This window comes from Poecile atricapillus, chromosome W (assembly GCF_030490865.1).
Source record: "Poecile atricapillus isolate bPoeAtr1 chromosome W, bPoeAtr1.hap1, whole genome shotgun sequence".
Classification (NCBI taxonomy): Eukaryota; Metazoa; Chordata; class Aves; order Passeriformes; family Paridae; genus Poecile; species Poecile atricapillus.
Genome location: NC_081288.1, coordinates 41364078 through 41377626, shown reverse-complemented (window position 1 = coordinate 41377626; position 13549 = coordinate 41364078). Strand labels below are relative to the sequence as shown.

The window sequence follows — 13549 nt, the reverse complement described above, 5'->3', positions numbered from 1 at the left end:
TGGTCACCACTCTACTAGATTTCAGCTCCTGATGAATATTGCTATTTCCTCCTCTGTTCTTTGCCTATAGGTCAACTTTTCCTTTCTTCCAGCTCCTCAATGCTGCTGCTTTCCTTAGATTTTTTTTTAACAAGAAAGCCTGTCTTGATCTTGCTTCCATGTTCATCCACTGTAAGCCCCTTCTTTAATTTAGCTGCTCCTGTACAACAGTATACTCCTTCCAGATATTCTCAGATTTAGTTGCATTTCCAATCCCTGGAGCTGTGCTGCTAGAACCTCTACCAAGTATAACACTACATCTATTAAAGTGCAACAAGAAGCTCCAGGGTGACATAGAACACATACTCTCTAAACCTGAACATCTTCACTACTTGTACTAGTTTCAGTATTTCTATCATTTACACCATTTGCCATCCTCCTGAAGGGAAAATTGGACAAATCCCTATGAAATTCCCTGATCTGCAGAATCTAACTGTTCTACTTAAGGGTTCAAAATACGTATTCATTTTATCTTCTTAGTTGTCTGAATAAACATACAAGATAAAACTATTTCTGTCATAAACTAAAAAGAGAAAAAATATTCTAATCTACAGAAGATGGATGGAGAATGGGACAGTAGAATTCCATATCAAGTATACACATCCTCCCAGTATATGGGAAGCACAAAATTTCATCATGAAAACAGATGGATATATCACAAGAATGCTAGATAGCACATGCTTCTGAGCCTGCCTCACACTACAAAGTTGCATTATATATGCAGAAAGGAAAGCCTATAATAAATAGTAAATCTGATGTGCTGGATGTTGTGGGTACTTTTGACTGTTCCAGCTGGCCTCTGCTTGATAGAGGAAAACCTAAGATTTCTTTAGACTGTTTTGACTGTCTGAATAGTTTCAGACAATTAACATTTTATCTCATAGCAACCTGCCAGAAAATTGTTAGACTCCCAATTCCCAAATACCTTCACTTTCACTAAAAATACTTCAAGATAGTCAAGATCCACTAATCAGCCAGTAACACAGCAGCATGGTTTTTATCTTCTTAAAAGATAAAAATACCAGAGCTTTACAGATATTTTATCTTGCATCCTTGTCAAGGAAACGATGACGTGGGTCCCTACTCACCCCACCTGCAGTCAGACAAGTTTTTCTTGCCAGCCCGACACCAGGTTTCCCATAGCAGAGTGTCAGCCCTCTGGTTCCTTTAAGTAATTTTATCATGATACAACAAAACAAAAGCCACTCAAGCTGGGTACCTCCCATTTAACATCCTCTACAGCCAGAAACCAGAAATTTATTTGACTGGAAAAGGATAAGTCCCAGAGGGACAAAACATAAACCTGATAGGGCCACGATAATGGTGTCTAAAGTAGTGATGTGTGTCTGGAACATAACTTGAGGTAATTTCTTAAGCCCTGTTACTTATCTCAATCTGAACAAATTTGGTAATAAATTATGCTCATGAACAGTCACATTTTTCTATAATGAGATATATACTGTATATTTGCTACTTGTAAGCAGTGCAGCCACCCCAAATCCACTAGCAAAACTGCTGTGCTGTATCTGACTAGTAAGTAAAATACACAAATGAATATAGACACCTCGTGCATATATTTTAAACACACAATACTACTTAATACTCACACTTAATACTCTAGCTGAAAAAGACTACTGAAGTCTTTTTATTGTTAAAAATAACTTGGTATATTACACAGCTTGAGGTTTTTAGGCTAAAAGCTGGAAATTAAAGGGGAAAAAAGCATAAAATGTAGACTAATTTCACAAGGGAACAACATGCTGAAACTTCACGGATTGCTTTCAAAGATAAATTTAATTTAAATGCAATTTGAGTTACCTACTTAATGCTGTTGCCAACTAATTTCTCATTTTCAGTAACAAAAATACTTACCAAATTTTGGTAATTAAATTTTGTTCCCTGAGCTCCCCATGCCTTTTCCCTTTCTGTTTGGCTTACCACTCTGAAAGAAGCTCTTTGTCCCACACAGACTTCCTTCAAACCTATAAATCAGCCCCAGAATGGACAGGCTTGGCTTCATCATCTCTTGCACTATGGTTTATTGCCTCTTGAGCAGCTACCCTAGTCACTGTGAGATGCAGGTCAATGTACTTGTGCAGACCAATGATCAATCCTCTCCAACACCACCAAAGTTCCCACAGCTGGGAGATTCATTCCCTGCCTCTTTTTAGAACATTGAGATAGAAACAGACTCCCTCTCAGAGCAGAGTTTGCAGTTCTCTCTTGTCTGTACAAGGGCCAAGGAGCTGTTGATCCACAGAAAGGAGAAAAGAAAATGCTTAAATGCCAAAATGCTTATTATCCTTCTAGCCATTTATGAGCATGGTTCTAACTCTCAGGAGTCACAAGAGCAATGATACTCAGAGAAATGCTAACTGACATAGAATAAACACTGCTGGAGGTTTAGAAGACTTCTGTCTGTTCTGGGCTGTGAAAGTTGTCTCTTCTGGTGCAAGCAACAGGACCTTTGACTTTGCCTTCAAAAGACACAAAATCTATTGTTTTATCTCTATTTCACCTACATTTCCAAGGGAAAAAGGGCAGAAAAAAAACTAAGAAAAAACCCAAACAAGCCAACAAACATATTAAAAGGACTCAACATATCTGGTGAAAAATATAGAGGTTTTAAGTGATGTTGAAAGCAAAAATGAAAACAAAAGCTGTCTGAAGCCAATATGCTTTGCATCTGTACCATCTGACTAACAATATATCTTACTGTCAGCTAAGTAGTACATCAATGAAATCTGAATCTCATTTGGATAAAGTTATGCACTTTTAGTCAAACATAAACTGCTGTTGAACTTTAGCATGGTGCACCAAAAATTATTGCCAATAAAATACAGTTAAAACATTGGCTAAAATATGATTTGAACATTTGCTGGACAACAGAACATACTTTCAAAAGTGTTTTTGTGAGATGCATCAGGGAAACCTGAAAGAAAAAAAAAACAAATCCACTTGTTGCTTTGGGAATACATGAAGTTTCAAACTGACAAAGGAATTCACCTAGGAAACTACATAAATAACAGAAGGACTTACAGGCTGTGACTGTTCCCATCATTCAGAGACTAATGCCAAAACATAAGTCTTCACAACACTGCTTTCTCTTTAGCCAAAACCTATTAGAGCAATACAAATGAAGATATTCTTTATTCAAAGTAGGCTGCTAGACCTAATGACCATGCCGCTGTATAGCTTCTCAGAGCCTCCTTCAGGTAGATGAATTCCTCTGTTACCATCAAAGGCTTGTTTATAAACAAAGATGAAGCACACCTTATATGTGTAAGTGAAGCCAAGAGTTCACTGTCAGCATAGTGAAAACCCTAACAAGCTAATTCAATAAGCATTATTAGTCTAGATCTAACTTTTATAGAATAACAAGGAATACAGAAAAAGTCACAATTATAGGAATAGTACAATTGTCTATTCCCTGCCCTGGTGTTACTCCATGCTTCCCTGGGTCCTCAGGTCAACTGTTTCCCACTGGTGATAGTGATGAGCATTTTTATGAGGAGTTGTCAGCACCTGGAGTTCTTCATCAGGAGGGATTCATGATGATGGATTTTTCTTCCTCCTCTCTTCCTCCCTTCTCTTAGGAAGCTACATATACCTGTGTTTCCTAACATGCATTTATACTTTTTCTTCAATTGGTCTGCAGCTCCAGTTATATTTGAACTTACTATAAACTGTGCCACTTAAGCATGTTAGATACTACCTCTTTGTTCTCTTCATTAATGCCTAAAACCAGTTTTCTCAAGCTCCAGGTCTGCATTTTTTACTTTTTACTGAGCTTTTTATAGCATGGAGTCTTCAGTGCCAAGATTGTACTCCATCTCTTAATCATCCCACACCAGCCCTCCTCTAATGAAACATCCTGTGCCTCCACTCTTTAAGCTTCTGCTGTTCTACCAAGCCTTTGTTCTCCTGTCTAGACTATAGTTGTACCACATACAAACAAAAAAAAATAGATTAAAACAGATATATATGCTTGCTTAAGGAGAAAAACTGCTGTCAGAGCTAACCAAAGCTAAACAGGCAGGTCAAGGAAAGTTTGGACAGAGCAAATGTCCAGAACAAGTGTGCTTGACATCGGTCAAAAAATCACCAGCAAGGGTATGAGCCAAAGTCAGATTTAATATTAAATGTGTCAAATCCCAACCATGAGGCCTTGCAAAATCAGGACAAAAATTACAGCTAGCCATGGCAACATCCCATTACATAACTACTAGATCACATTCCTTCATAGGAAGAGCTCTGTGCTTTCCTACCTAGGTCCAGTAACCAAAGGCCAGGCCTTTTCCAGCAGAGGAACAGTACCCATGATACATCAAAATTCAAAGCAAATAAACTACACCAGAGCTAAGCAAGAACAGGATAAGAAAATTGTAAAAATTCTGAAAAATATTTTGATTTGCCCCTAAACACAAAGTTCAGAACTTTTGACCAAAAATTTCAGACAAAATCAAGTAGCACAAAACGTATGTATATCTGTGAGCAGGTATATAAATGATTCTTTATACATGTGTTTGTATCTGTGAGAGCAAGGAAGTGCACGCACACATGCATGTGTGGTGAGGGTGGAGTAGCACCACCGAGGGAGAGTGGGAGTACACACAAGAGAGGGAGGGAGGGAGAGAGAGAGAGAGAGGTGATTGCAAGGATTTTTCTCCCTTTCTAATAAGCAATCTGCTGAAAATAGAAACAACTGCAAATTCATTTCTGCTAAATTCGTTCTTTTCTGCAGGAAAAAAAAAATGCCCTGGCCAAAAATATCCACAGCTACAGTGAATTTGGATTAAGCATATGAGTGGTATCTTTTTCAAAAATGTATTTGAATCTCATTTCATGGGTCTGATATGTCAATACTGAAACTAGAAACCACAGACCATTGATTTCACTAGGTCTACTCACGTGAATTAAGAGATGAGCTAGTGGTCCCAAAGGCACTTAAGTATTCTACCATATTTATGTCTTGGCACTAATGTACCATATAGAGTCATATAACTTTTTTTTTTTTTTTTCCAGAAGGTGTGAGAAGCTGATACATTAATTTTCTAATTTTCTGATTACTGTCATTTTTCCAATGAAGATGCAGATAAATTCTGCTCTGCATAAAACGGATGTAAAAACATAGTATTTCAAGGAAATATATTGTATCTCCATGAAAATCTATAGCTGGTATGAAGGAAAGTCAACTCCAGTCTTAAAGTTTTGGCTTTCTTTTCTAGCAGTATTGATCTTAAAAAATCCCACCGAGGATTTCTGAGCAGATCTTATTAACTTCTCCAAGCATTTATTCCAAAGCCATGCTTTAAATCCTACAGCATAATGACTGTGCTTTATGGAGTAAGAGTCCTAAGCTTCCATCTAATTCCCCACAGTAATCCTTGTAACACCCCTGTGCAGGGGGTACCACCACCAAATAGAGCCACACAGCTATGTCATTAGCCTCCTTCTAGAGAGACATAGTCCCCAAGAGCCCAATTCATGGACTTTCAGCAGCTCTCCTACTTTGCTCTCCAGAGAAGCTGCAACGAGCCTTCAACGTCTAAGATGTTTCACTAGTCTTTATAATACAACAAATTGAATTAGCCAGAGATTCCAAGACCACAAACCTCGATAATCTCCTAATGGATGTACTGAATATAAAACTCTCATGGAAGATGATGTCTTTTAAAATTATGAATAGCAAGAATTTCCACATTTAAAAATATGGTGAGTCTCTTTTTCAACTTAATACTTCCTCAAAATACAAAGTCAGATACTGAATTATAAAACTGTTTTTCCCCCAACAGAACCTTTGAAGAGACAGATGACTACCCTCTGATTATCCATGAGTCCTACTAATAAAAGACAGAAAAGTCTCTTCTAGTAAAAACACCCACTCATGGCCAGCAATGTGTTTTTAAGGAAGGCAGTTGTAAGAACCAGCTTCATTTAGATTATGTTAGTGTAATGAAGGAGAAGCTTTATTCATTTTTTAAATCAATAGCTCCTTCACTTTCACTCTAAATGTATTTAGAACCTAGAATTATTCATTCATTAGTATGAGGTTACTGAAATGGATCTGATGGCAAATGCATTTTGTGCAGATCTCACGTCGACCCTAGAGGTACAGTCTCCGGATTCCCTTACTTCTGTGACAGAGCTTGTGCATTTTATAGAAAATAGGCCTGCCCAACATCTAAGTAGAAACTGCAGTGCACTAGATTAATTTCCAACCATGAAAATATCACACAGTGCATGTTTTCCCAGGATTGCTGAGCACAGCAGAACTTAGTAAGGACACCCTGTGAGCTGTGTGAGAACCAGTCTAGCATATTCATAACATACATTTCTACCTAGCAAATTCTACCCAAAGGAGTATTAGTTTGTGGTCAAAGAAACTTCAGTTTTGATATAAACAATCCTCCTGTTACTACAGCACTGCCCAAAAAAAGATAAAATGCCACCATTTCCTACTCTGAAGTTTATGTGATTCCACTGAGGGGCAGGAAGAATGGATCCATCAAGAGGTCGAGGCAAGGATCTAAACACTTCCTCTCTGAAAAGGCTAGCAGGAAAGTAGTGGTTCATATTGACTTAGGGCTGGCAGGGCATGTGTTCAATGATGTAGAACAATAAAATGAGGTAATAAAAGCTCTTAGCAAGCTAATGTAAGGCCTTTCTCATGAAACCATGACTTAGATGACCTGACCAAATAATCAGTTGCTAACTTTTTGCTTTTGCAGGACCAGGATTTGTTTATCCTAAAAGAAAATTCTCAAAAATGCCTTCTTAAAGAGAGTTTTTTTTACGCAAGGCAGGTGATGCATTGATACCGTGATTGTTAATTGTCTAAGTTTTTTCTAGTCAGGTTGGTTTTCCTAGTCTATTTCACAGAATCACAGATTTTTTTCCCCCATAAATTGCCAGTAAATGGATACTTGATTAATTTTAATTTTATTAAGAATTTATTTTAATTTTATTAACAAAATTTGCCAAAAAAAGAAAATGAGGTGAAAGAGGTAATTAATTGAGTAATGGGCATGACTCAAGTGGTTCTCTAATTATAAGTTAGTCTAATGCATCGCTTTGTGTTTTTCTACTACCTGCTATTCTTTAACAAGGAAACAATGTTTCCTAGTCAAGAAAACACTTGCAAGACACTAGGTTTTTATTGCAAGAACATGTGTATTAGATCATACATAGTAAAAGAGAGCATAACCTGCACTGTTGTGCACTCTCTCATGCAATGCATAATGTAAGTGGAAGGTTCATGCTGACCTGTAATCACTCTTTACAAATTTAGGTCTTCCTGCAACAGCAAGCTGTATATAGGTTGATTACTTCACCTGCTGCACTCAGCAGAAGGGCCTAATTCTGTTTTCAGAGATGCACACACAAGTGTCTTATTTTAGGTAGTAATATATGCATATACCAACAGCATAATTATATTTCATTTTCTGATAACATGACTGTCATGCTACATTGGAATCGGTATCTAAGTCAACTCAGTAAAATGGTACCTTATGGATCACATGAAAATTGCTGACCACAGTTTTGACAAGAACATTTCCCTTTTTTGTACAGAATTTTACTACAACGGTAGTAGAATTGTAGATCCATAGGAAACTAGATTTGCTATATGAATACTACTTAAACACATTAACTCTCTTTGCTGCATCATTAGCTGAAGTAAATGTAGACTTATGTTTTTTCTAAATCTATTACCATCAACTGATATCAAGGGAGATTTTCCTAATATCTACTGACAGTGTCTTCAGCATTCTCTAGAAACATGTCTCATAGAAATTCAGCCTCAGAACAAAAAGCCAAGCAGTTCCCGACACATTACACAAAAATTGACATTTGGGATATAATTTGTGACCTAGCAAGTAGAATGCATCTTGTGATTTCACATGAACCAAAGCTTCAAAATCACTGTAAATAATTCAAGAGTCTAGGCTATACATAAAAGATGTCCATAGTAGTAGACTGTGGAAGACCAAATTTTCTACTTGTATCAGATGAAACAGAGATATCATAGCATGTTAAGCTTCCTTTGTTATTTCATTGTTGTGACATCTTCAATGACTTCCAACAAGAGCAAGTTGTATGCAGCCCTGCCTCAAAGGAAGCACAGCTCTTGTGCTCAGTGCAAACCATTCTCAGCCATGCAAAGGTTGAATTCAGCTCCTGTACATCATCCCCCTCATCTTCTCTGAAACAATTATTTTCCATGGTTACTCAGGCAAAAAAGTAGCACCATATAAACATCTATTTTCCTCTCTTTTTCTGATGATTAGAGACATTTACATAATGAAGACCAAGATCTCTTTGCAAACATTCCCAGTAACTCAATGAAACAAGTAGAACTTAGTAAGGAAAGTGAACAGCTTACTGGCAGAATATATATTCAGTTTCCATTAGCAGGATAGAATAATGAAGCACAACAAAACTAATGTAAATTCCACTGTTAATAGAGGATATACTGAAATTAGATGCCATGTTATGTCAAATAGAGGCTGTACTCTAATTTTGTACAGATGGTCAATTTAATACATGTTGTAAAAGAACAATTTAAAAGCAGCTTAAGGCTTTTATTAAAACAGATCACAAAATGCTCCCATCTTTCAGTCAATAATCTCTTGCACATATGAATATAAGGCAAAACAGCATGAGCATCCTAACTATAGATTTACAGGAAAGAGGCACCATAAATTTTATGAAGTACAGGCTAGTATTACAGGGCAATAAAATGCCAATAACTGAGACAAAGTTATTTCTCCTATCAACTGTTAAAAAAAAAAGCAATTATTTTCATAATGGATCTTATTTAGGATGTTCATACAGTTCTTCCGTATTAAGAGACATGAAGTTCAATTGTTGCTTTTAATGATTCTCCAGTAAGGCAAGGCAAATTTGTTGCATCTTAAAAATCTCTCCTAAAAACAACATTCCCAGGACCAAAAGAATCAGTACCTGTGCATTTAATTGTAGTTCCTAATAAAACTTCATGGAACTTGCAAGCCATTTACTAGGTTAGAAGTGTCTAAGCTTGTCATAAATGACAAAACAAAGAAACTCTTCGACTTTACTAATGGAGAACTTAATTCAATTATACAGTTACCCCAGATTTTATTTCCTTCCTCAGGAAAATAATTATTTGCTAAAGTCTGCACAGGATAAACGGAGGCTCTGAACGATGAGCAGTTTTTCACGGCTTAAAGGAAACCTGAGATTTATGCCAGAAATATAAGCTCTGACTACCGGAACGAAACTGGCAGTGGAACTTCATGTACGTACTAGGGCGCTCATCGCTCACTGCATTTCTGAATGAGGCACACGTTTTGCCAGCAAAGCAGAGAGAGGATTTATTAGCACCGCTAACAGCCGAAATGCCTGCTGCTGTCGCAGCTGAAATTTCCCTTTCTAAAAACACCGCTGCCACGAGCACATACAAGTGGCGACACCTCCTCACCAGTATCTAAAAATAAATAAATAAATAAGATAAGAAGAAGGCATATAGGGAGTCCCGATTTCCCCTCGCTGTCGTAGCCCCCGGCCAGGTCCTCACGATCCGGGGCCGAAGCGCGGCCGCTCCGCGGGGCGCGCAGCGCGGGGCTCGCCCGCCCGGGGCCGCCGCTGTCCGCGGTGCTGACGGGCGCTCCCGCCGCCTCCGGGGCTGGCGGGGTCCGGACCCGGGCAGCCGCCGCCGGACCCGGGCAGCCGCCGCCGGACCCGGGCAGCCGCCGCCGGACCCGGGCAGCCGCCGCCTCCCGCCACAACAGGTGCCGCCGGGCGCAAGCGGGTCCCCACCGCCGTCCCGCCCGCCCCGCCGTCCGGCCGCAGCCGCCCCCGCTCACCTGCGGCGCGGAGGTGGAGCAGGAGGCAGAGCGCCCGGAGGCAGGCGGCCGCCCGCCGCCGCATGGTGCGAGCCGAGAACAGGCGAGCGCGGGGAGCCGCGGGGAGCCGAGGGGAGCCGAGGGCAGCCGGGCAGCGCCGCCACACCGCGTCCCGCTCCCCCCGCCCCCGGCAGTGAGCATGCCTGGGAGCGCGCTGCGCATGCGCAACGCCGCGCGGGCGGGCGGGCGGCCGCCCTCACCTGCCTCCCCTCCTGGCGCGGGGTGAGGCGAGGGGCGAGCCTGGGCGGCGGGATGGGCGGGAGGGATAGGCAGGAGGGGCATGCGGCGGCATGGATGGGCATGCGGCGGCGTCTGACACCGGGGCATGGGGTCGCGCAACAGCCGCGGGGAGCCGCAAGGTCCAATAGGAGAGGCAGAAAGAGCTCTCTCGTTCAAGCGGCATGTTCGGGGAGGAGGCGAGAATGGGTGGCTGGGAGTGATTTCCTCCTCGGCTCCTAGCTGGAGCAGCATTCGGGGCTCCTGCTGCAGCAGAACCGTGGAGATTGTATCTCCCCAATCTCGCAGCGCCGAGGAGGCAGTCTCAGGAGTTTGGTCATGTCTGGGAGGACTTCGACGATGTGTGGGTTTAAGCTTGAGGTTCAGGTAATCCTCCTCTTGTGTGTTGTGCAACACGTCTTGTAAAATAAGCAATTTGCAACAACTGCATGATGAAAATCACAGCTGATACAGAAATAAAGAAATAAACACTGACTCCAGGCAATGGTTCAGACCAGGCTGATGCAACACCTACTCAGGCGGTGCTTAGTGAATTTGATCAGAAAGCAATGCAGAGGCCAAACGTGAAGCAGTCCTGCAACAAGGTAATTTTCTAAAGTTTAGTTTAATTGATCAAAATATTAGCTGGAGAGCAACCATGAGAGCCAGTGGCAGATGTGTCACCCAGCAAGTGATCCACCTGCCTGTTACTGAATATGGCAAGCATTGTACATGCATGGTCAGGTCTGCAACTGAGAAGTTATGTGCCCTAAGTGAAAAATAGCAAAGGAAATCGACAGAGCTTGCTTGGAACTAACTGGCTTTAAATGAACCATTGTGCAGAAATTCTCTTCATACAGAGATGGGAAGGGCTGCGCAGGCCCTGATATCTAGATGCAATTGCATGTATGACTGTACATATGCAAACGAGCTTCCTCTGCCAGCCCCCACACGGCTGTTCACACACGTACAGGCAGTCAGGTCGTTCGCTTGACAGCAATATAAGTGAGAAAAGGCTTGGGATGGAAGACAGCACTCAGTCTTGAGCTCTGCCGGAAATGGGGAATTATTGTGATCAAGGGGATTTTTGAACAAAGAGTAGTATTTTAGCCCTGTCATTTCAGTCATATATTTTGTAAGATTGTGCCTCAGATGTCCTGCTAAGCCATGAGATTTCTGCTGCTTCCTCTATGGTAATGATAATTTGTGGTGGGTGTATACAAATTACAGCACATCCTGTTCCAGTTTAATCCTATTAGTCCTGACTAGTAGAAGTGACAGAAATAAGTCTTGTCTATAAGGTGCACCCCACTTGTGCCCCTACAACTTCAGTTCCTATAAGCCCAGGCCTCAGAGGTACACATATAGCAAAAACAAATAGAGGACTATATTTACTTCCCTGAGTGAGTTGTACAATACCAATTACAATTTAGCCAACTCCTAGGGAGAGATTAAAGAAAAATTTACTTTCAGTCCTCTGATGTTTTGTAATTTTTTGTCCACCCTTGTGTGTTCTAGGTAAGGATTTAGGGTCAAATATGTCAACAGGATAACTTCACTGAAGCTAATGGTATTGATTTGTCCCCATGCGGTTACAGATGAGGCAGCTGTGGTTTCATATGATTGAATGCTGGAGCAATGTCTACTCACCTCACTTGCAGACCCCTAAGGCACAAAGACCAGATGACTCACCACTACCCTGTTAAGGAAATTATTTTCCACTGGGGAAATGTCTTAAGATAATGTTTGAGCTCACATCCAAGAAAACATTTAAGCTTCCAACTCATATAAGCTGAGTTCAATGGGAAGCTAAGACTAGACTAAGTAATTTGCTGAATTTTGTATCAGTCCATCCTTTTTAGAAGTCTTGTCAGTGCAAAATGGAAGCATTACTATGAAGTGGGGAGACACAGAAAGTAAGTTAAAACATGTTGCATCAGTTTGAATTCTCTAGCTTCAGTGATCTTAAAATTTATTTCCACATGTAGAACACTATTAACAGAGTGGAGATCATTAGTGTGTGACTCAGTTCAACAAAGTGTATAAAGTGTAGAGCTGAATTAAATGTTCAGCTAAATGCTGAATATTACCAGTAATTCTAAGTGAGGTAAATGGTGTGGAATATGGTTAATTCTTTCCAATATTTTTTTCCATAGTACCTTCATCTCTTCTGATATGACATACTGAATGTACTGCTGAGAAGTCACACTTGATTTTGGTTACAATTAAAAGAGACTGGTCTTAAGTGTTAGAGTTCTTGCTGTTTTCCTCCTATCACATTGACTAGACCATCTTCCTTGTCTGGGAATCATTTTGCACTAGGCTTTCATTGACAAACTGCTTTAAGAGGAAGCTAAAACAATGAAAGCCGAATTCAAAACTGATCTTTAGTTTAAGAAGCAGCAATACGCAGATTATCAAGCAGGGAATATATCTGAAGGAGAGAGAATCACACATTTGTCTGCCATGAATAATAAGGTTCCTTATATCTCTTGTCCCTTGACAAGCTTCAGCAAAAAAACTGAAGCAATGTTTTTTAATAAATGAAAGGAGGTTGGAGAAGGAGAAGAAGGGGTGAAGAGGAGGTTATATGCGTAGATCAAAGGATTCTTTGGAGACATAAATACAAATCAGAAAAATAACTACTTTTTGGTGAGTGCATGTGTGAATATCCAGCAGTCTCACCAGAGGAAAGCTCATGGCATGTACAATTAGGTCTCACACTAAATGATGTTGCCAGGATGGGGAGAAGGCTTCTTTTTACACAGTGCAGAAAGGTAACTGCTGCAGGAAATGTGTCAGGGAATAGAATGTGTCCTGGGAGATTGCCAGTGGGCAAAGTCATAATTGCACCGAGGCAAATGCATCATATTCCCTAATGAGTGTTGTCAATATAGTATTACAGCCTTCTAAAGTGGTCTGAGACCCTCCAATGTATTTTTGGCATATTCTCTAATTTAAACATGCAAAACTGACACTGACTCAGCTGCTAGTACAAAAACTTTGATAGCAAGGAGGAGCGGGGGAAGAGAGAGTATGCGAGGATATTTCAGTCTCTGAGCTACTAATTTATGGGTATGTGTGTAAATCTGAAACTTCAAGACCATTATTCAGAATTTTTCAAGACGGTATTATAATTTTTATATAACTTTTTTTTAAATTTTACTGAAGATATTGACTATAGCTCAGATGGAAACAATTCACTGCTGTTTGATGGGTTTGTTGGGAAGGAATCAAATGGATTCAGGCATACCTGGCTAAAAGCTGCCTGTTAAAGTCACAAGGCACAACTTTTAATCTGCATCATGAGCAGCTAAGTACTAAATGAGACCTGTAAGGGGCTGGTGCAGTCCTAAACAGTACTGAATAACTAACAAATACATGAGTACTTGCAAATGGATTTAGCC

The 13549-nt window shown here is 40.4% G+C and overlaps 1 protein-coding gene across 1 annotated transcript in view; it reads right to left on the bottom strand.

Annotated features, from left to right (window-relative positions):
• Nucleotides 1–13549, bottom strand: part of LOC131592089 (receptor-type tyrosine-protein phosphatase R-like) — a 211443-nt gene that overhangs the window by 129533 nt on the left and 68361 nt on the right. The window contains exon 2 of the mRNA XM_058863366.1: nt 9503–10561. Coding sequence (XP_058719349.1) covers nt 9503–10561 — 1059 coding nt within the window. The remainder of the gene's footprint in view (nt 1–9502; nt 10562–13549) is intronic.